We start from the raw sequence: 23134 nt of genomic DNA, 5'->3' as shown, positions 1-23134 counted from the left end.
CCCTCCCGTCTCGGCGCCCGCCTCTCTGCTCTCATTACCGCCGCCAGGAGCGCCGCCGGGCCGCTGCTGATTGGGGGAGGGAGGATGCACGTGGTCACCCTTGTTCTTGGCCCCTCTTGGCGATTGGCCGAGAGAAGCCGGCAGCGGAAGAGGCGGAACAGGGAGGGGGCGGGGCCTGGGAGCCGGCCGTCCAGGTGGGAGCGGGGAGCGGTGGCGGCCGGGGCCGCGGCCGGGGCCGGGGCCGTGGGGGGGGGGTGGGTGAAGGGAAGGAGTGAGCGGCGCGCGCCGGGGCCGCAACCGTCGTGCGAGAGGACGGGGGTGGCGAGGCGCGGCGGGGGCCGAGGCCGTGGCCGTTGGCGGCAGGGGTCTGCCGGCCGCGTCCTCCGACTGCGTGGCCCCCAGCAGCCTCCGGCCCGCCCCGCCCCTCCGCCGCGGCGCTGCCCTCCGGCCCGCCGGGCAGGCGGCTTCCCTGCCCGGTCGCGACGGCTCCGCTATGGGCCGCCGCTGGAGGCGTGGGGCCGCCTCGGTGAGGCGGTCGCTCCCTGCGTTTCGTGCCCGCGGCTCGTGTTGGGGTTGCGAGTGACGGGTGCTGACACGGCCGGTGTGAAGGTATCGTCCCTGCTGCCGGTTTGGCTTTTTTCTTATTCTCTTAATTTTTTTTTTTTTTTTCTCTTGAAGGTGGCTTCTCAGGGTTTTTATGGCCGGATGGGGGATTTTTTTACCCGGTTAAACTACCGCTAAGGTGAGGCATCTTGCCTGTGCAATTCTTGTTGGTTTTATTGCCTAATTTAGGGGGTTTTGGTTTGGTAATGCACTATTAACGTCACTTCTTAGAGTTGGCGCTGAAGAGGTTTAGCGTGGAGGCTGGATAGAAGGTGAGGTAAGACAGCTTTCAGTGCTGGGACACCCACTTAAACCTGTGCGGGGTGGGAAGTGTCGCTGGTTACCAGCCTGTCTGTTTCAGGCATGGCCGGCCTCTATCTGCTTAGAGGCCTCTTTTTCCCCACTAGTGGGCTATTTAGAAAAGGCTGTTATGGAGTGTATTCACAGGAATTCAGATGTTTGAAACTTTCATAGGTAATTTGAAACTTTCATAGGTAATTTTCATTCTTTTCCCGCTCTTTGGATAAGAAAATGGCTTATGTTTCCTGAGCTGTCGGCCTAGAGGTATTTATGGGGTTCGTGTTTGCTGTGGGGAATAGAAGTAGTGTATTGCACTTACAGTGTGTTTGTTTCACACCTACTGTTGTTTCTGGATGCCACTAGTTGCTCTATACTTTGGGGAGACCAGTGTTTCCAAGTACTTTTGTGCAAGTGGGAGGTGGTATAAAGACAGGACTGTGTAATTCGAATTATGTGGGTGACCTGGACACTGCTGAGTTATCTTACACAATAATCAATTTCTTTCTGAAGTGTGGGCCTTTACCTTATTTTTAATTATAACCTTTTCTGGCAAAGTCAGTGTTTTATTCACACATTCTTTTTTATATATATTTTCCCCCCCATTTATAGGAACACAGTAAAATATTTGTTACGTTAGGATCAGCTTATAGTGAGGGTCTGATGAATTTGTTCCCTTTCACCTTCCCTCAGATTTGGCTCCCATGTGTATAATAGTTCAGAATTCAACAAGAGTGAGAGAATATCAAGTTTCTTGAGTTTTGTATTATTAGCGTATAATGTGACAAAGAATGTTGTTCAGAAAATTAGCCAATAAATAGAATTCTAAGTTCATCTCACTGATGATCTAATTAAAACTGATGCCCCTTCTCTGAACCAAACTACCTTTCTGCTTCCTCCTAGAAGATCCTCTGGGTGTTATGGTGGCTGCTTTTCTAAGGGGCACAAGATAATTTGTTCAGACTTTTCTGTAAAATAGTCTTTGAAGAGATGGAAAAAAAAAGATAGGTCAAAGGTAGGTGAATGACTGGTCTATATTAGACCATGCCTCTCAGAAAATTTACGAGTTGGTCAAAATTCACTTGGTTTCATTTGGAAGGCTGGTGAGCTATAGCCTTAGGAATTGGTTGCAAGTTGGTATCTGTCCCTTTTGCAGAAGGGAAAAAGTATGTTGTCATCTAGTTGGGCATATTTATATAGGCAGATTAAATGAACTGGTACTTAAACTGTTATATTAGCACCTCCTATATTAATGAAAAATATCTTGCAGTACATTTGTTCTAAGTTTTACTCATGAAATAATTTTTTTTTTTTTTAATTTATCGTATTCTATTCTTGGTGACAGTTGCTCGGTTAAATAAGGCCTCCTAAGAATAACATTCTGTAATCTCCAAAGATGACAGCTGTTGCAGGTAATCCAACATTAGTATTCAATATGTTCATTTTGTTATCTTTTAGCTAACAGACACAATCACCTGATGTTATTGATTGTTAGTTATATGAATTTAATGTATGCAGAAAAGAGTTTGTGGCGTCTGTGCTATTATACTTCAGATTTGAAGAAAAAGTTCTTCTACTGGGTAACTATTTGTTTCTTAGATAAAAACTAAAACAAAAGCAGGTTTGTCAAGGAAATTACTTGGTTTTCACTATTTTGAAAATATGCTTCATATTTTAAGATACTTTCAACTCTTTCCTGCTGAGTAACAGTGGGCATTTAGGAAGACAAATGTCCCCATTTCATACCATATATAATGAGGATATCTTTTTCCATGTTATACATTTTTTGCTTCCATAAGCACTTTATCATATCTGCTGTGCTTGGACCAAAATCTCTTTAATTTTTGGGATGAGGAGAGGAAGACATTTCTTCTTATGCTTTTCTGACCTGGCTCTGAAACAGTGATACACGCTTGGCATGCTGTGGTATGTGTCAATTATTGTTTTAAACCCTGGGAATTGGATTCTAGAACACAATCCATAATTCACATAGATGTGTATTGGCATATAAAGAGGCAAATTCCCACCAAAGATTCACTTATCTAACCCAAGCTTTTGGGGATTATTTGCTTCAGTTTTTTCAGATGTGAAGAATGGCTTGTGTTTGCAAAAGCATTCATCCTCTGTGTTCAAACCTTGACATTCAGCAGATCCTCTGGTCCTGCATAGGAGGGAGATCTGGGTGCATGAAATGTAGTTTTTTGCTAATGTCCCTATTTCCATCTTCAGAAGACCTTTACTTGCTGAGATTAATGTTGCTTCTCACATGTAAATGCTTTCTATTAAAAACGTTCTAATGTTGTGCTCACCTTGGAATTGTCTGGAGTACTCGTCTTCATTGTAACACTTGCAGCTTTAATATCAGGGCAGATGCGATATGCTTTTCACTGCTTAATATGCCTCTACAGAAAAGAAAATAATTTCGAGTGTTTCTCTGGAGAGGCACTGCGTTTGAGAAACTGGGTTGTGATATATTTTTTTTTATTTATTAATCAATGCAGGCAATGATAGTATTGCATATCTCTCATATACCATATTGGAGATTACAACTCACAGTATACCTGTGTATATATGACCTACTAATATAACAAATACATTGTTAAGCCTTCCTGAGTATTTTTACATGGCATATACAATATTAGATGCTATAATCTTATGAGTGCGCCTGTCAGGCTGTCTGTTTCTCTAAATGCTTTTGGTTTGTGTTTAATTTTGATTGTTCTCAAGCAACAAATTAAGATATTTAAAATCGGAACTAGCATGTTACTGTAGTCTCTATTCTGTGTTCACCTTGCTTTTCCTTTCAGTGCTAGAGGAGGTACTGGCTTCCATTGAAAATGAGCTGCAAGCAGTGGAGATGCAGATTCAGGAACTTGTGGATAAACAGCAGGAACTCATTCAAAAGAAGATGAGAGTAAAGAGTCTGATAAAGCAGTCCTCAGGAGACCTGGAGGCAGGTGGAAGTAAAGACATGGAAACCTCAGCTGAGGCATGGAACAAAAAAGGTTTGCAGAGTCAAATTCAAGTATTCTAACATAGAAGTAAACTAATTCAGTAGGGGAAAAATGTGTTCATACAGAGTTTTGTTTGGATAATTATATTGTCCTATTTCATTTTGTTCAGCTGGGTGACCTGCCGTCTTAATTACTCAGGGTAATGTTTGTACTTAACTCCCTGGACATTCCTGAATACTAATCTGAGTTCTGGACAGAATTATCACAAGAATGGCCTGTCATAACTACTTTTATTCTTTTCTTGTTGCAAAGTCACAACTTGATTTGATTTGCTGTAAGAATCCCAGGGTAAATCTGGATATATTGCAATACTTATATTCCCTGTTTATGTTCTAAAAATAATTATTCTGGATCTTTTCAGGATTTGATAATAACAGTCTTGCACTCTCAAAGTTACTTCTTGCTCTCTTTGTGTTTCTTCTTGCTTCAGTGAGTAGGACATCGGTTGTGTTTGCCATGGGTTATGTAGCCTCACTGCCTAACCAAATTAATGCAAACTAGATGGATGCTGACTGCCAAAAGTTATGTGGAATACATTAGTATGATAGAGTTAGTCCAAGTGGCAAGTGCCCCATGGTGGTGTGAGGGCTGCTGTTCTTTTTGAAGTGCTGTCTTTCAAGTTAAACATTGACTAAAGTCCTGGGTAGTTGGTGGGTCTTGACCATGTTATGCCTAGCCACATTCGATTCAGATCTTTTTATTATTTTTTTTCCCCCCTTCCTCTTTTACTTCACTTGCAATTTGGAAATGCATTGTTAATTTCTGCCTGTATCCATTGTATATATTTTCTTTTTAGGCTTTTTTAAAAATGAAATTAATTTTGTAGTCTAATCCATATTTGTCTGAGTTTGAGAAAAGCATTATGCATATGTAAGAATACTGATACTTTATAATTGCAAATTGATGCTCTTGAACAAATCGATTTGTTTTGGGTAGCTTTGTGCCTAATTCTCTCCTCCTGTGCTTTGAAAACTAACATCTTTGCAATCAGATGCTGTGTACGTGCTGAATAAGAGCAGTAGCTAAATTTGGTCCCAGTATAAAGCTCACTGAAGTCAGTGGGAGGCTTGGTTTCAGAGAGCCTTGGATCTTGTCTGTGCTCTCTGTAAATTAGGAAGCAATGTCACCTCAATTCCCAAAGTTAATTCTTGCATTGCACGCAGCGTAGCCTGAAGTTCCCACAGTTTTTCTGCATTTTAATTTTAATAATACAAAAATGGTTAATATGCTTCCTGATGCATCTGAAATTTAAGTTTTTACAGTATTATCTCGTTAAATGATGCAGTCTTTAGCTCTATTGAAGAAAAGAAAAAACTATTATAAGCATGTTGGGGTGGTTATTTTGGGGAAGATTAAACTCCCCCCCCTTTTTTTTTTTTTTAATAAATACTTATTATCACTGGAATATATGGAAAAAATGGCAGCCCTGCCTTCATTGTACTGTTTGTAATCACTGCATTTGTATGGGGGAAGCATTTGGGCAACTGTTGTAGGGCTTGGTGTCTGGTTTTATTTATTTTCAGGGTGGGCTTCTCATTTCCATTTAATTTTGGACTAATCAGTTAACTTGATCACTAACACTTTGAAGTTCCATCTGCTTGTGTGTTTTTCGCATTAGTTCACATTTATGTGCAATAAAAGCCTTTAGTCTGGAGGTGTATTGTGTTTACATTTCAGAGTTCTCAAAGGTCTACTGTAGAAACTGGTTTTTACAGACTCGGGTTGTGTGTAGCTTTTTGTGTGCCATTATTGAATCTTTGAACACTTTCCCAGATCTAAAATTGTGTTGCTTCCAGATTTAGTTATTGTATATGTAAATTGCCCTTCCTTCTTATATTTTAAGTTGGTTGTGAAACACGTTTGTTTTTTTTCCCTTAACAGATTTTCCATGGTATGAGAAGATAAAAACTGCACTGCAGGGCAAATTTAAACTCCAGAAGTTTAGGTCCTTGCAACTTGAAACAGTAAATGCTGCAATGGCAGGAAAGGATATATTTCTTGTCATGCCTACAGGTGGTGGAAAGAGCCTTTGCTATCAGTTACCAGCTGTGTGTTCTGATGGTATGTAAGAGAAGAAAAGGTCCCATATAAACAATTGTATTTATTTTCTACCTTTTATAGTTATTTGGAGAATGAACGTTACATTGGTGTCTAGTATCACAGTATGTGGAGAAAAGAGCAAAGATATGAGAGAAGGATTAACTAAAAATATTTGCTTTGCTCTCTTACTTTATTTTCTCTGAAGGCGCAATAGCAGCTTTAAAATAGATGTGCCTTTTAGATGTGATTTAGATTTAAATAATTTATCTATGTTCCTCTCAATACATTATATTATTAAACACTGAAAGAACTTTTAAAAAGTTTGTCACTTCTTTCTGTCTTTCTTAATTCAATATACAGACTGTAAATTATTAAGGTATGGATATCTGTTATTTGTCTCTTCCACTCTAAAGTTTTAGCTTCAGGTTATTTGGGAGAGACTTTGCATATTCATTTTTTAAAAATAAGTATCCTGTGCTAGTTTCTGAGCTTTCTTTTTGAAAAATAACCCATCCAATTGCATGGAATTTTGTTTATTTACAAAGACCAAATTTACCAATACCTAGCATTGCTTAGTTGTATGGTAAATTAGCACCTCACAACACAGATGTGAATCCAACTTTCTTTGTTTTGTGTATTAGTTCGTATACTCTGTTTGTTGCAGCTCAGTTGTTTGTGGTCTAGATTCTAAGAGAAGGTGCATGTCATGGGCAGTTGATAAGAAGTATCCCTATGTGACCCAGCAGTCAGTTATCAGCTCTCTAGGAGGGGAATCTGCTACTATGTGTGAAGCTTAAGCTCACATTTGGCAGTTCCTTCAGAACAGGACTCATGCATTAGTAAGAAGTATTAGAGGAGATGTCACAAACATCTGAACTGTTCAGTTTGCACAGTGATTGATTGTTACAGGTTTCACACTCGTGATATGTCCTTTGATATCACTTATGGAAGATCAGCTCATGGTTTTGGAACAGCTTGGTATTTCTGCAACTTTATTAAATGCCTCAAGCAGTAAGGTATGTTTAACTGCCAATTCTTCACAGTTTTTGTGGTGTATGTACCGGCATCTTGCCTCTGTGTACGTTATTTATGAATACTGAATGAATGGCACAGTTTTATCAGTTAATGCCATTCTGTCAACAGTATTTTGCCAGCTACATGCTGTGATATGTGAATAAGTATTTTGCATTCTTGTTTTAATGATAAGAACATGTGTAAACCAACACCTTTCATGGAATAAATAGATTTCATTGGGCTATTTAGAGGATGTGAAGTACCTTTGGCTGGTGTGTGTTGTAGATTTTTACTCAGCTTCTAGACTTAAAAGATGATTGGAGTAGACGACTTTTGTTGACTAGTAACATGTTAAGTTGTGCAGGCTTTTACATATAATTATTTATCTTACTTTAGGATGGTAAGCTGTTTGATCCAGAGGCCAAGAAGCAACTTACTTCTCAGTCTGTTATTAGTCAATTGCTTTTTACAGTGAAATATATTTTCCTGACTAGCAGGAGGCTGTGGTCATTAAGTTGAACGTGACACTGGATTTGATAGGTTAGTGGCTTTATGCAATGTGCCAAACTTGGAGCCTGCTTTGAGGTAGAGTGCTTTGAAAACTCAGTAATAAAGACTACAGTTGTGTGCAAGAAATTATTTTAGTCTTGTAGTACCACAGGCATGTTTGGTACATTATAGTTTATTGGGAAAATACTGATATCACATGATGAAGCAAAGACAAATATTCAATAGTTTGCTTTTTCAAAGTTCTGTGGCAGATTTTCCAAGTATTAAAATTAACATTTTATATATAATGATCTTCAACAAAGACTTATAGTAGCGGTAAATACTCTGTAACAGTTTATCAGACTGTCTTAATTACCCCATACGAATTGTTAATAACCTCTTAAGAATCTTAGCACTAAGCAACTTCAGTGTGTTGTCCTAGTTTGTTAGCCCCTGATTTCTCCTTTTGTTTTGCACAGGAACATGTGAAGTGGGTTCATACCGAAATGCTAGACAGAAATTCACAACTGAAGCTCATTTACGTGACCCCGGAGAAGATTGCAAAAAGCAAAATGTTCATGTCAAAGCTAGAGAAAGCTTATCAAGCAGGGTGTCTTGCTCGCATTGCTGTAGATGAAGTCCATTGCTGTAGTCAATGGGGCCATGACTTCAGGCCTGGTATGCTCATCAGAAATCCAGTTTGCAGTGTTATTCAGGCATCAATAAATAATGAGTTAGGCCTGAAATAAAGCCAGGTGCTTTCTTCATGTGTTAAGTAAATACTTAGGGTATGGCAAGTACCCGTGTTAGCTCAAGGACTTTAAATTAAATTCACAAATGACTATATCCTTATCCAGGAGCTAAGTTCATGCAAATGGGGGCAATTTCAATGTAGATTTTGCTGTCAGTATTCTGAAAAACTCCTAATTAAGTTTACTTTAATTGGAGCTTAGTGAAATGAAAGTTTTTGGCTGCCGTCTTTAATATGGACAATACAGTCATCTTTAATCTATGGCTACATGAAAAAGTCATTCTGTACACCACTCCCTAACACTCTGTGTGACAGGTAGAGCATTTTGTAAATTTATGAGTTGTATTTTAATTGCTTCTAAAGCAAGTTGAAACAAATGCCCTTGACTTGCAGGGAAAGAAAGTGTGCTTCGTTGGTTTCCTATCTTGTCAGTAGTAGAAGTCTGTTACTTACTGGTTACTGTTTCTTTGCCTTTGAAAGAAAACCTGATTCGAGGCAATAATAACTGTAAAGTCAACCTTTGCAGTTTTGTTAAAAAGTGTTGTCTGAGCAAAGAGCCATGCCAGTTAAACAGGCAACGTGGAATTTGAATATGTACCTCTGGCTGCATTTCTGTTCTAAGGCAGCAAGTGATTGTCAGCACTGAGCCTTTAAATTCTTTCCTTGGTGTACTATGGTCTATGTATCCAAATTCTACATTGCTCGTTTACCAGCAAAGCTGTGTTTACTGAAAAGCTGTTTGTAAAAACAGACCCGCAAAATAACCTGAATGTTGGTTAATGTGATGCCACTTATATTTTTTTATCTTTTTAAGACCTTCTCTTTCAATATGTTTTGCCTTCTGAATTGTGGCTGTTTCTGTAAAATTCAGTTAGACGAGAGAGCATCTATTTTGATAAGTGCAACCTTCTTTATTAAATAATTTGGATGTATAAATTAGTACTGTAGTAAATTGATCAGTAATAACATTTATTTCAGTATTACCCCGTTGAATACTATCTACATGAATATCTTTTTTAACTTTGGATCTTTGGTATGAGAAATCTTTTTCTTTCTCCTTTTCATTTTCTTGCTTAGACTACAAGTCTCTTGGTATCTTGAAAAGACAGTTTCCCAATGCTCCCTTGATTGGATTGACAGCAACTGCTACAAATCATGTTTTAAAGGATGCTCAGAAAATTTTGCATGTTCAGAAGTGCATTACTTTTACTGCTTCTTTCAACCGGCCCAATCTTTACTATGAGGTATGTCTTACTACCTGTTTGTTTGACTGCATTGCAGTCATGTTGTCTTCTGTAAGGTACAGTTGATGAATTTTAGAGTAGATTTTCAATTACACGTTTTTCAACTGAACGATGGTGTTCCTTCATTACTTTGTGTTGCTGAACTTGGTGTCATCTGCAAAGGAACTTGGGCTGCTCTGTCTTTGTAAGCAAGGCTTAGCAGATAGGACTCTGTGCAGGGGAGAGGTAGGTAGCAGGCTCACTGCTGCAATCTGTTGAAAAATGTCATATGATTGCAAAACGTTGTGAATTATTGTGTTGTACTGTATTTTCAGTTTGGCCACAGGTTCTTTTTTTGTTCTTCGTGGGAAAACTTGTGGTTTTGTTTTGGTTTGTTTTATCTATGGACTTTTGATATGTAATCTGACTGTAAATGGAAGAATAGTTATGTTTAGTGGAAGAAGCAGAATAATAGGATTGTTTAACAGACTGTGTGCCCACTTGAAGAACTCTCTGGCATGTGTATATTATATTTTTGAGGTTCGTCATAAGCCTTCAAATAATGAAGATTTCATTGAGGACATAGTTAAGATCATTAATGGAAGATACAAAGGACTCTCAGGTAAAAAGTGTTTAAAAAAAAAAAAAAGAGAAAAGAAAAATGAGCATGCTATTTTTTTATAATCTTTGGCCTTCCAGGGATGTTTTCAAGTGATTCTGAAACGTGTAGAGAAATTCTGCGTTCACCATACGTTAAACATCCAGCATTAGATGGATGTAAGACCTGTACCTTGAATAATTACTCTTTTCATTCATTAGTGTTTAAATGTCTTTAGAGTTTACTTATATCTTCTGAAGTATTGGAATATAATGTTGATGTATATAGAACAATGTTTGTATAGATAATAATAGCAATTTTTAAGATTTGTAAGAACAAGGCTCAAAAAAGATTATCTGTTCTTAAATCACACATGTCATTTAGTATCTATGCGTCAGGTTACTTACTATCTTTAACACTTTTTTTTCATATTTGATCATAAGATTCATGTATTATTCAGTTCCCAGAATGGGCGTGTGGTGGGGTGAATTGTACTTTTGTGATGAAAGCAGAACTGTAAGAGTTGGACTTTGTGTAATTCAGTAAATTATGTAGTGCAAATAAAGAGGAGAGCCATATTACAAAGGCAACAGAATCCAATTTTCTGGAGCAGCAGTGTGTCCCTGTCTCTGCTGTGGAACACTGTGGCTGTAACAAGCAGCTCCCCAAGTACAAACTGTGCTAAGATGATCACAAATCGCACGGCTTTGTGTTGTAATCCTTGACTTAGCTCAGACTGACTAATGACAAAAAGCAGATTTATCTGAAACATCAGGTGAGATGTCACAGGTGTCATAAGGAACAGCACCCCTTTACATAAGCATTAATAATCATTGTCCTCCTTGAACATTAATAGAATACTTCCATGATTATGTGGGTTGGCACCCATACTTTCTCTTTAGTCTACAAGTCAAAGCTGATAATTGAAGTTCCCTTCATGGCTACTAATACTGCAGCCTGAATAGGCACAAAGGTTGTTTACTGGGTTTTATTTATTTATTTTTAAGTTAATAAAACTTTCAAAGCTGTTTTTAAGTATTGGTAATCGTTTGGGTTTTTTAAGACATTACAATAAGGCATCTTCCACTTTCTTGCAGGAATTGTTTATTGTTTTTCTCAGAAGGATTCTGAGCAAGTTACTGTGAGTTTGCAGAAACTGGGAATCAAGGCAGGGACTTACCATGCAAACATGGATGCTAAATGTAAGACCAAAGTTCATAAAGGATGGGCAGCAAATCAAATCCAGGTGAAGCAGATAATTTTCATAAACTTATGTCTCATTTAAACAAATTGTGTTTTGGTACCTTGATGGTTTCTTAATCTTTTTTCAGGTTGTGGTGGCGACTGTTGCTTTTGGCATGGGAATTGATAAACCTGATGTGAGGTTTGTAATTCATCATTCTATGAGCAAGTCCATGGAGAACTACTACCAAGAGAGTGGACGTGCAGGTATTGTAGGAAATGGCTTTTGCAAAGTTGCCTTTTACATCCATTAAACCAATAAAATTGTACTCTGACTTCAGTCATTTGTGCAGTGTGTCTCGTCTTTGAGAGAGGTTCCAAAGTGTGTAATGCTACTCTGCCTCTGTAAAGAGGCTTTAAAGCAAATATAAACTACATTCATGATCTCAGGCGTCTGTACTGCAGTGTAGCAAAGAATAACTGGGTACCTAGCCATTTACTTAGCATTTTTTTAATTACTTGATTTTTATGACATCTGTGGCTTACCAGAATAATTTCATAACATGACATTGACTGATGGGATGTATGTTATAGAAAGGATTTTTTTGTTTGTTTTTTTTTCCTTTGCATAGCAACTGGTTTGTGTGATTTGCTCACATTGGCTCTAGATGATGTCTAATTGCTGTATGAATTTCAGTGGCCACTGAACTACAAGTAGGATGGGGAGTCTGGAGCAGGGAATTTTAAGGATTGATCAATGTATAGCAGCACTAAATAGCTGTTACGGCTAAAAAAAAAGGGTTTGTGGTGTTTTATTTTGGTGTGGGTTTTTTGACCTTGTGCATTATTACTTTTTCAAAGACAGAGTTGAATCTATGTGGAGGAAAGCTTTATAAGGACCCTGAGGGGCAATTGGTTGAGATTTTAACTATGCCTGTGCAATAGAAATTGGCCTTAATGCTGGCCTAAGAAATACAACAGTCACCAAAGTTTGTGGGAGTTTGCATCTGCTTATGCTAGAACCTGGTTACTTCCAGATAGTGCTGGAGGTAGCAGGAAGTATGAATATTGAAGTGGTGAGACAAGGGCCATATAGGTGCTGAAATAGTTGTTTCACAGTGTTTATCAACTTGGGATAATTAAAGCAAGCTTTTGTGTTTCTTCTTCATAACTCAATTTAAATGGGATTCTTCTGGGGAAGGATTAATTAAGCACTGCTACTCATTTGCCTGAACATAGTACTTAGCTTATGAAACCTTCCTTTTTCCCCTTGACTTCCCATCCAGTTGAAGTAGTTCCTTTCTGTTATATGTTAAACTTTTTAAAAAGTTTAGGGTTTTTAGGCCTTTTCTGCTCTCTGGATCTTGTAAATAGCAGGAGGACACCCATCAGCACATCATTGGGAGGGGTGGGCAACGGGAAGCACGAGATGATCTAAGTTCAGCTATAGAAGGCACAGTTGGTTTTAAACAGAATATTTTGTTAAATCGTACCTAATTCTCTCTTTATTTATTACCATTAATACCTAATAAGGTATTTGAAGCTTACAGTGACTATTAAACAAATAAGAATTGGGCTTCAAGATGTATTTGGCTAGGATTTTCGAAGAGGTTTTAGGGTAAGAAAATAGTGATTTCACTGACTTTCTGTAGGACACTAATATTTTATTGTGGTTGTTAAAGGGTCAAAATCTTCATTGTGTAGTATTTTCAGTTTGCTTGATTCTGTAGTTGTAGAAGACTCTTCTAAATCTATTTTATTTCTAGTCTGTATCATGCTATGTTCTGTTGGCTAATATGTTATGCTTGATACTCTTACAGTTATGCACTCTCTTACAGGGGCTGCAGAAGCCCACGCAGAAAGAGTGGAATTTGTACTAGAAAATGCTATGCTTAAAGTAAATATCTTCTAAATTTTTTGTTCATTTTAATGCATTGCAGGTAGAGACGACCAAAAAGCTGACTGCATTTTGTACTATGGCTTTGGAGATATATTCAGAATCAGCTCAATGGTAGTGATGGAAAATGTAGGGCAAGAGAAGCTGTACGATATGGTGTCTTACTGCCAGAATATGAGCAAGTAAGTTACTGTGGTGGTGTGGTTGCTTAGTTTTTAAATAGGCTAATTTTGTTGACTTTTTTTTTTTTTTTTTTTTTTTGAGAGCATTTGAAAAAAAAAAAAAAACAACCCACCAAACAAAACCATCCACAAAAGCAGCAACAACAAAACAAAAAAACCCCACCACACTATAGAAACACTAGTATTGTAACAGTGTCTGGAGTTTGGAGTTTGTGGTTTGCCTGCTCAGTACGTGTACTCTTGCATAAAACTGAGTGTTGGTGCGTTGCTTGCCAGCTTCAGGATAAAGTTCTGGAAGCAGTTATGTTGAGGTGAAATATCTGTCAACAAACACTTTGGATTTCAAATTCCATTCAGAGCAAAAACTGGAATACTTTGGTTTTTACTCTAAGGTACCAGTTTTTCTTGCCCATACAGGAATCCACATGTTCTTAATGCTTCATCTGCTGTACTGAGCTGTATGGAATACTTCACAGAAAACACTTGTATCTGTGTTGTGGACAACTTGTGCATTCAGTATAGCCTTTGTTGGCCTCAGTCTAAGAATTAGTTCATATTCTTATGATTTTTCATTCTGCTGAAATTGCAGATTATACTTTTCTGCTTTAACCAAACTGTTCCTACAGTAGTGTTTACTATTACTGAAAGCTACTAGTTACTCCTGTTAGCATATCGGACAGCGAATACTGTGTCACAGTGTTTGTTTTCTGATTTTTCCTGAGATAATTCTTCATGCTTGTTTTGAGATATGAGCTGACCCAAGGGACCTTCTTTTTGCCACACTCATGATTTATAACACAGGTTTATACATGTATGCTCTATAGTCCCTCTTTGCTCTCTGTTCTTTCAGGTGTCGCCGAGTCCTCATAGCCCATCATTTTGATGAAGTATGGGATTCTGCAAACTGCAACAGAATGTGTGATAACTGCTGTAGAGAGAGCTGTAAGTAAATTGTTTTTATAACCAAGGACAGAGAACATGGAGAAGGTTGGCTTAAAGAAATATCTTTTTTTAGACAAACTGTAAGCAACTTCTGTAAAGAGTGCGTGTAATACTGCCTGTTTCCAAGGAGGAAATTTTATGAACGTTGGTTTTTAGTGGCTTAGTGTTGCCAAATTCATGATGTTTAGCAGGGCGCTTCCTGGTTTGGCTTTTTGCCTGAGGCCCAACACTTCGGTATCTTTCAGGCTCAGCAATTCAGCTGTTCCCAAAAGCTGGGGCAAGGGGGAGATTGGCTTACCTGTTTTAAAAAGATTCTTTTACGTGTCAGGTTTTGTTTCAGGATATCTCTGAGTGTGAAAGCTTTATTTTGAGAAGGAGCCTCTTACTCTCTACATGGCAAACTGTTCACACTTCAGCTCTGAGAAGGCACAGTTTGCACATGTCCTTTTACAACTTGCCTGGTAAAATCTCTGAGGATTTCAGTGCTGCATGCTCATGAGACCTACCTGTGTCAGGACTGTGCATGACAGTTGTGCAGAACAACTGAGCACACAAATATAGGGTTTTGCTGTGCATTAGCCCTAACAGCACAATGTCTGTCTAGTGTGTGCTCTTCGTTTGGAAGAAAGTTGGGAACATAAGAGGGAAGGTATATGGGCCAGATGTAGAAGGAACTTGGGAGATGTGCTGAAACAAGACTTGCTGCATGGTAAAGGAGGATGGTTTCAGTAGAACGTGGTTCTGGGACATAAGCTCTTCTGCTGCTTAGCTCACAAACGTCCTGGCCAGTGTTGGGTACCTAGTTTTAATAAGTCTCTGCAGATGCACAAAGTATTTGTTGCTGCATTTACTAAGTGAGAACTCTGGTTTAGACATAGGAAATCCCATACAAAGCTAGAAAGCTCTGAAAAGAGTGCTGAGGAAAAGTTGGTCTTGCGCATCTTTCTTGGACACATAAAACCACCTTTTAAATTTCTTTGAGTACCAGGTGAATTCTTGTAATATGTGAAAAATAGAATCTCCTCATACCACAGATCCATTGCAAAGCATTTGGATAATGTAGTGATCAACACTTGAAAAACTTAGGAACAATTCTGTATTGAAAACTGTTCTCATAACTAGACTTCATTTCCCTGTACATTTTGGGGGGAGTAAAGTAGACAAAACAAAGGTATATAATTTCTTTTTTTCTTCATACAGTTAATTATATCTATATAATAAAACTGTTTTGCAAAATCATGCAAATAACAATATCTTGTTATCTTCTCATTGGAAATGGGGCTTAGTTGAAATTTATACTGGGATCAGAGGTTGAGAAGAGTATGGAGCTGGCTTGTACCCAAGACTTATAGGAGCCATGTGATGAAATACAGTTGAAATATATCCTGTTTACTGCTGGTTTACCCCCAGGGCCTTTTGATATATAAGCAAGGTCTGAGGAAACCTAGCAGTAGTACTAGTTTTTCAGTACTTAATTCTTAGTATTGGAGGAGGCAGTTGGGGTAATTCTATGCCATGATCTCATCATGCAGTAGAAGTGTGATCATTATGTACTACCTGGATGTGTTAGTGCTTGGAATAATTATTCATGATGAAGCTAATTTGTATAATTAAATTAATACTTCTTTTTCTGTCTTGTTTTGTTCATAAGTGTATTGAGAGAAGAAATGTCTCGCTTATATTCTTCAATTCCTCTTTGGTCTCTAATCTTTCCATAAGTATTATGGGTCAGGAAAAGCAATCCAGCTTCAGAGTAATATAGTAGCTACCTTACAAATTTTATGCTTTGTAAATGCTTCTTTGAAATAATTTGTGTGGTTTGTAATGTTAAATACATGTAAAAATGTTTGCGGGATTGGAGTTTTAATAATGAAGTAGAAAGATACATGTAAGTTTGAGTACAAATATATCCCAATTTGACAGAGGGAAGGTTACAGTTTTATTTGTTAAGTTATAGTTTAAAAACAAAATAAAAAAAGCATTGCTATTATACAGCACATAGATAAATATTTATAGATATATATATCTATAAATATGTAAAAGTGCATATATATGTATACACCTAATATATATATGGATACTATCTAAATAACTATAAATAACTTGCTATTTAAATATTACTTCACTTTTATTTGTAGCATGTGAGAAAATGGATGTAACAGGTTACTGCAGGGATCTAATCAAGATACTTGAACAAGCTGAAAACATGAGTGAGAAACTCACCCCACTGAAATTAATCGATGCATGGTCTGGGAAAGGTGTATCAAAATTCAGGGTGGCTGAAGTTACTCCACCAAAGCACCCTCGAGAGGAACTGGAGAGAATTATTGCCCATTTACTGCTGCAGCAGTATCTGAAGTATGTAAGATGACGACTACTTTTTTTTAACATCTAGTAGTCATTTTTCTTTACTCTTGTGTTACTTCTATATGGTATTAATGGATACATTCTGTAGTCTCATTTTTAGCCTTTATTTCAGATGCATTAATGTATTTAAAGAAACTCAAAAGATCACTATATTTCTACTTCAAAATGTTAAAATAGAAGTTGGAGGAATGTTTGAAATGCTGCATGTCTTGCAATTTTAAAAAGCTGGGGTTTTCTGTATTCAGGTTGAACCTTAAATTTGCAGCAGGCTTCATTTTGGAGAAGTCTGCTGTTTATGTGGAGTCTCGTTTACATTCCATGGATGAGCAAAGCAAATGGGGTTGCCCAGATGAATTCTAAGTCAGGATAGGCTGGCTAATATGGAAAGTGGTACTTAGAAATTTTAAGAAAGCATAGTGAAAATAACAACAGTGCTTCTCTTGTAACCTGGTTGTCTGTGTGGTATGTGTTTTGTCTTTCCATATAGTTTTAGAAGTTCAAGGAATATGTACAAATCAAATATTTAATCCCTTTATTTTTGTCTTAAATTTTTTTGGCATCTGTTTGTATAGGTGACCTCTTATACTCTTAAGAGGATGAGCAGATGACTTATTACATCTTTTTTTCCTCATTTTCCTCCATGTATTCCAACAGATTGACACGTGTGTGTGTGTGTGTGTGTAAAGGTCCGCAAACTGAATTATGTTAAGTGTTGACCAGACTTGCTCTCAATTAACGGACTATCCACTTGAATACATAAAGCAGAATCAAGCTGCTATTTGGAACATCCATCAGAAGGGTTAATGTGTCCCATTTTCTCCCTGCATGGTCTAGCCTGTCTTTGTCTCCAACCTTCCCTTGTAACACTGATTTAATTTATGCAGGGAAGACTTCAGCTTCACGGCATTCGCTACAATATCCTACCTGAAGATAGGACCAAAAGCAGGTCTGCTGAAAAACGAGGCACACGTCATAACTATAGAAGGGATAACAAAAAAGAAAAGTGTTTACAAGGTATTTATATCTGTACTGACTTGCTATGTAGATATCTTTTCCACTATAGTTTATTTTAATAGTGTGGTATCTGCTCAATATATTTTTCATAGTAATGCAATCAACAGGATTTAAAATAGACCTCATAAGTATCTTCTCTCTTGTGTGGGAACACTGAAAAAGAAGGAAAACAATGTTAGAATTTTAATAGAACTGTTTATAACTTACAGGACAAACCATCTCAATCTTCGAATTCAAAAGGAAGCAGAGAAAATGCTCAGAGTATTTCAAAGACTGTGCAGGACTCAGTGGTGAAGAAGGCACAGGAACATAAACGGCCTAACTGTGGTTCGAACTTAAAAGCAAAGAAGCTTAAGCTTCAGGCAGGTGGAGATGACCAACCAGTGGTTCTTGACTGAGTTTCACAGACTACATTTAGGATCTAATCATGTTTGGTTCTCCATGGACAACGCAGTGTGTAAGTTCAGTTTGTGTTTTAGTAATGGTACCTTTTCTGCATTTTTTTTTTAATAAAAAACTAACAAGGAAACAAGTATATTTAAAACCTTCGAGTCTAGAAAAAGTCTAGTAGTCAAGGGAAAAATGCTTCATGTCAAAATAACTGGTGCATTATCTTTTGATACAGCAATGACTACAAAATGTAAATAATTACCACGTTGCCTTTCTAAGTCTTTTGGAAGCATAGTGTATAGTAACACTATTGCAGAATCACACAGGCTGGAAGGGACTTCGAGAGATCATTTAGTTCAACCTCCTGCTCAAACCAGGTCCAGTTGGAAGAGGGTGCTGAGGGTTGTGTCCAGTTAAGTTTTGACCATCCCCACAACCCCTCTCAATACCTGTTCCAGTGTTTGACCACCTTCATGACCAAAAAAAGGAAAAAGGACATTTCTTAGAGCTAATTGTTATTTCCCATGTTGCAACTTGTCTGTTGCCTCTTGTCCTACCACTGTGCTCTTCTGAGAAGAGTCTGGCCCCATTGCTGCTATGCTCTTCCATTAGGTAGTTGAAGACAACAGCAAGATCACAACAATCATTCCCTCTCCCCTGGCTTTCTTCTTTTTTAATCTGGAAGAAATCCAGTTGTCTGTTTCTCCTCACTAAGCCCCTGCTTCTGCTCTCTGAGCACCTAGGCAGCTTGGTAGCCCTCTGCTAAACTCAATCCAGTGTATCAGTATGCAGTGTTTCAGTATGTTTCTTTTACTGGGAAGTGCAAAACTTAACCCAGCACTCTCTAGCTGTAATCTCACAAGTGCTGAATACCCAGAAAGAGTCTTTCCCCCAAATTGCTGGTTACGTTCTTGCTATGCAGTTGTCTGTGCTGCAGAGGCACGCTGCTGATTTCCGTTCAGCTTGTTACCTACTGGGAACCTGGGTCCTTTTCTGCAAAGCTACCCTGTAACCAGTCTGGCCCCAGCCTGTACTGTTGCATGTTACTCCATCCCAGGTGCAGGACTTTGCTTTTGCCTTTAACTTAGAGGTCCCCGCCAGCCCATGTGCCCAGTCTGTCTAGGTCCCTCTGAATAGCAGCCCTGCCCTCCAGCGTATCAACAGCTCTCCCAACCTTGGTATCATCTGCAGACTGGCTAGAGCACACTCCATCCCTGGACCTAGATTGTTAGTGAAGACCCTAAATTGTATTGGCCCCAGTACTGATCTGTGTGTGTTGCCACTAGTAAATGGCCACCAGTTGGACTTCGTGCCACAGATCCCAACTCTTTGAACCAGGTGCTTCAGACAACTTTCTACCTACCTTGTTGTATATTTATCTAGTCTCTATCTTACTGATGTTTTTTTAGCTGCAAGGAAATTATAGATCATGTCAAAAGCCTTGCTAAAGTCAAGGTATACAACATCCATTGCTACCCCCTTATTCACACAGGCAGTTATCTCAGTCGGTCTAGTTGATCAGGTGTGTTTTGCTTCTGGTAGATCTAGCTGGCTGTTCCTGATCACCTCCGTGTGTCTGAAAATGTCTTCTGGGAGTATTTGCTCCTTAAGTTTTCTGGGGGCTGAGGTGAAGCTGACTGGCATGTAACTCCTTAGATCCTCCTTTCTGAAGACGGGCTAGATATTTGCCTTTTCCCAGTTGTCAGGAACCTCTCTGAGTCTCCAAGTCCTTTCAGAAATGATAGCAGTCTTGCACTGATGACTGCTAGCTTCCTCAGCATCCCTCAGTGCAGCCCATTCAGTCCTGTGGATTTGTGTATGGCCAATTGGCCTAAGTGATCTGTAACTCCACCTTCCTCTGCTGCTTTACTCCCACAGACTGTTAGGCTTGGGGACCTGGGAGGTCTGAGGGAAAACCTTACCAGTGAAAATGAGGCAAAAAATGGGTTGAGTACCTCAGTCTTTTCCATGTCCTGTGTCACTAGTTCCCCTACCCCTTTGACCAGTGGGACCATACTTCCCTTACCCCTCCTTTTGCTGCTAAGGTAGTTAAAGAAGCTCTTCTTACTGCTTTTTGCATCCTGTGATAGTTTCCACCTCCAGCTGAGCTCTTCCATTTCTAACTCCCTCCCTGCGTGCTCAGGCAATGTCTCTATTTGTTCTGGGTACCTTGTACCTTCTGCCTCCCTTTTTGTGTTTGAGCTAGCTGAGGAGTTTGCTGTTCACACATGCTGGCCTTCTGCCACCCTTGCTCAACCTTCTGCGCATAGGAATAGACTATTTGTGTTTTTAAGGAGGTTGTGGTTTGGAAATCAAGCAGCTCTCCTGAGCCCCTTTGCTTTCCAGGGCGGTCTCCCTGCGATCCGGACAAGCAGATCCCTGAACAAGCTGAAATCTGCTCTTCTGTGAGGTCCAGGGTAGTGGTTCTACTGTATCTTCCTCACTTCTCTGTCAAGTTTAAAATTCTGAATCACACAGTCACTAAGCAACATCTGGGATCTGGGCACCTAGTAAGAAACAAACCTGTCAATGTCTCCAAGTCAGGTTGGCAATGAGGGCCTCTGTCCCCCACAGGAGGGATTCTCTGGTAACTCTCATCTTCCTTTTCTTCATTGTGTGAACACTTGGCTCAGGGTCAGCTGGCATTGATGCATCCCTCGGTGGAGTTCATCATCCTTGTCCTTCTCAGGGCACTGTACCTACTCTGTAATAGCAGAACTGCAGGTGGAAAAGGAGTCCTTGTGTGTTGCTGGAAACAAGAGGTTTCCAGCCTTCCCTCCTGTGGGAGTCTCCATCTACTGCTCCTGTGAGGGTAGTCTCGAGGTCTTAGCAGCACAGGACTCGGGTGGTCCTTAGCTTTGCAGCATCTCTGTGAAGACCCTGTCACCTCCTGTTCCTCCTCCTGGCTGCTACACAGGCAGCTCACCTCCGCCTGCAGCTCCTTCACCTGGTGACTTGGCCCTGCAACCAGAGGACAGCTCCCACCGGTGAGGCTGCTGTGGCCAGCCCCAGGGAGAGACATCAGGCATCCGAGAGCTGGGCTGCTGCAGCGCCCTTCCTCTGGAGCCATGGGTGGGTCAAAGCCTCTGCTGTGCCGGGGCGGCTGTTCCAGCCCACGTGGATGTCCCCATCACTGTAGTTTTGAGCAGAGAGATGTGGCCTGTTTCTGCAATACTTACACCTACTGCAGCGTATTTGAGTACCTGAGTGTACTTAATCGAAGAATTTCAACAGGGCATTGTTGCAACATTGCACTACTTCTGACTTGTAGAGATTTTTGTGAAATATTATATGTATTTATCCCTTTAAAATATGTCTGTTGCTCTTAGAACTGGATTTCTCTAGCTTTTTATTCAAATAGAAAACTACCACTTATGTGCTTTTCAGAAGTACCTAAATTTATGTGTAAAAACAAGACAACTCTTGATCTCAGCTCTTCCCTTTGTAAAAGTTGTACTTTATTTGGGAAATATAGAAAAAATGCCACTCAAGAAATACTTAGCGCTCTCTTTTCTTTTCCCCTTCTTCCCCTGTTGAATTGGCTTATATTCCAACTACAGATCTGTATTCTAATTAGCACTGAGTCTTGGTCATCCTAAGAAATATTCTTCTGTTCTATAAGCACTAGAACATGACTGCATTGAAAGTTGCGTACTTTAAGCCCTAAATGTGGGCTACATTAAACTTAAATCTTTCCGTTTCTGAATTCTAGTCTCTTAACTTTGCTACTCCACCTATCCATTTGCTTATGTTCCTGTTGTTTGTGGAGATGAGAAAGCAACTATAGGAGAGTATCGCTGCTGGCCTGGGGCTTAAACTAGTGCATCTCCACCATTTCAAAGAGCAGCCTGTCTCTTTTGACTCGCCTGTGATTCCTTTCACATAACGTCTTGGTCTGTCAAGGTAAGAGCAAGCCAGTGCTTACTGCTGCAAATGTTCTTACCTCATCCCACAAAGCTGAGAGGCTGATGGCAATTAAATACCTGTCTGGGTGAACACTGAGTGTGTTTCTCCATAATACAGACGTTCAATGCAAGCTTAGTCAAAACTATAATAGTTGAGAGAAGAAAGATGATAAAAATCACTCAGGATTACAAACTAAGAGTAGAGCAGAAGTTGTTTTTAAGACGTTTCACAAGTGGGAATTTGGCAATTCAGAAATTATGGTCGAATTTTAATTTTGAGGTTTAGAATTAGATTGAAACTGGTACTTTTCTGCCTTTCTAGCAAAAAAAAATAAAATTATTCGAAGCTGAACACTCTCAGGACCTGAGATTGAACATGGGAAGACCTTAGTGTCCTAGGTGCAAAGGGATAGACGATAAAAAGAATGCTTGAGCTATTACCTTGGTAAGTTTGGAAAAACATGAGCTGCTACTGCAATCCTAGCGTTTGGTACCCAACAAGGCCTTTTGCTGCTACTGAGTGGTCCTTTCCTTGCCCCTCAGGGTTCTGATTTCCCCTCTAACTTCTTCTAAACTAGAAGATGATGTATATTAAGCCCCCAATTCGAGGACTGTAAAATACTGCTGGGATAAATTCAGTCACCAGCAACTGACCCTTATTAACTCTTTTGAGACTGATCTCAACCTAGAACCATGTGACCTCCCTTCTCTCACATGTACTTCAAGAAGTTGCTAGAACACTACTGCCATCTTAATATCTACATTTGACTAATTATATAAAAGGAAAAGCTTCATAATAATGGCACATTTTCATACAGTAAGTAGACTTGAGGAAAGTGATACTCTTTTCCAAATAAGGAGCAAACCGCCTGGCTTAGCACTGCTCCACATTCAGACAACACAGAATCACAGAACAGCCCAACTGGGAAGGGACCTTGAAAGATGTGATCCAACCTCTTGTGGGAAAGGGAGCCTAGAGGAGATTGTCAGCACCCTGTCCAGTTGTGTCTTGACACCCTCTGTGATGAGGACTCTACCACTGCCCTGCAGGGGTTGTACCAGTGATTGATTGTTCTCACTGTAAAAACTTTCTTCCTTATGTTGAAATAAACCTGAAGGAATGCTTGAAGAGTTCAGAACAGCTGATGTTTTTCAGTCCAGGCATGTGTCGGTGTACGTTAAAAGCTTCAGTTCTTTTGCAATGGAGGGCTTAGCTTTTTTCCATT

The 23134-nt window shown here is 39.3% G+C and overlaps 1 protein-coding gene across 12 annotated transcripts; it reads left to right on the top strand.

Moving 5' to 3' along the window:
* The first annotated feature begins 47 nt into the window (after positions 1-47).
* RECQL (RecQ like helicase) lies at positions 48-23037 on the top strand. 12 transcript variants are annotated; one of them, XM_041118238.1, is made up of 18 exons: positions 636-742; positions 1804-1915; positions 2246-2312; positions 2976-3093; positions 3708-3905; positions 5796-5975; positions 6864-6970; positions 7937-8135; positions 9286-9452; positions 9972-10053; positions 11127-11275; positions 11361-11478; positions 13152-13290; positions 14141-14232; positions 16371-16590; positions 17484-17613; positions 17823-18070; positions 22452-23037. In XM_041118238.1, the coding sequence occupies exons 4-17, from the start codon at positions 2994-2996 to the stop codon at positions 18009-18011; spliced, it is 2070 nt and encodes a 689-aa protein (XP_040974172.1). In that variant the 5' UTR covers positions 636-742; positions 1804-1915; positions 2246-2312; positions 2976-2993; the 3' UTR covers positions 18012-18070; positions 22452-23037. The 12 variants fall into 12 exon arrangements, with proteins under 12 accessions (XP_040974173.1, XP_040974178.1, XP_040974176.1 ...); XM_041118237.1 differs by having other exon boundaries at positions 22231-23037; XM_041118236.1 differs by having other exon boundaries at positions 21764-23037.
* Positions 23038-23134: the final 97 nt, after the last annotated feature.

Source organism: Aquila chrysaetos, chromosome 17, assembly GCF_900496995.4.
Source record: "Aquila chrysaetos chrysaetos chromosome 17, bAquChr1.4, whole genome shotgun sequence".
NCBI classification, from domain to species: Eukaryota; Metazoa; Chordata; class Aves; order Accipitriformes; family Accipitridae; genus Aquila; species Aquila chrysaetos.
Note: the sequence above shows the minus strand (reverse complement) of the source record. Positions and strands in the feature narration are given on the sequence as shown.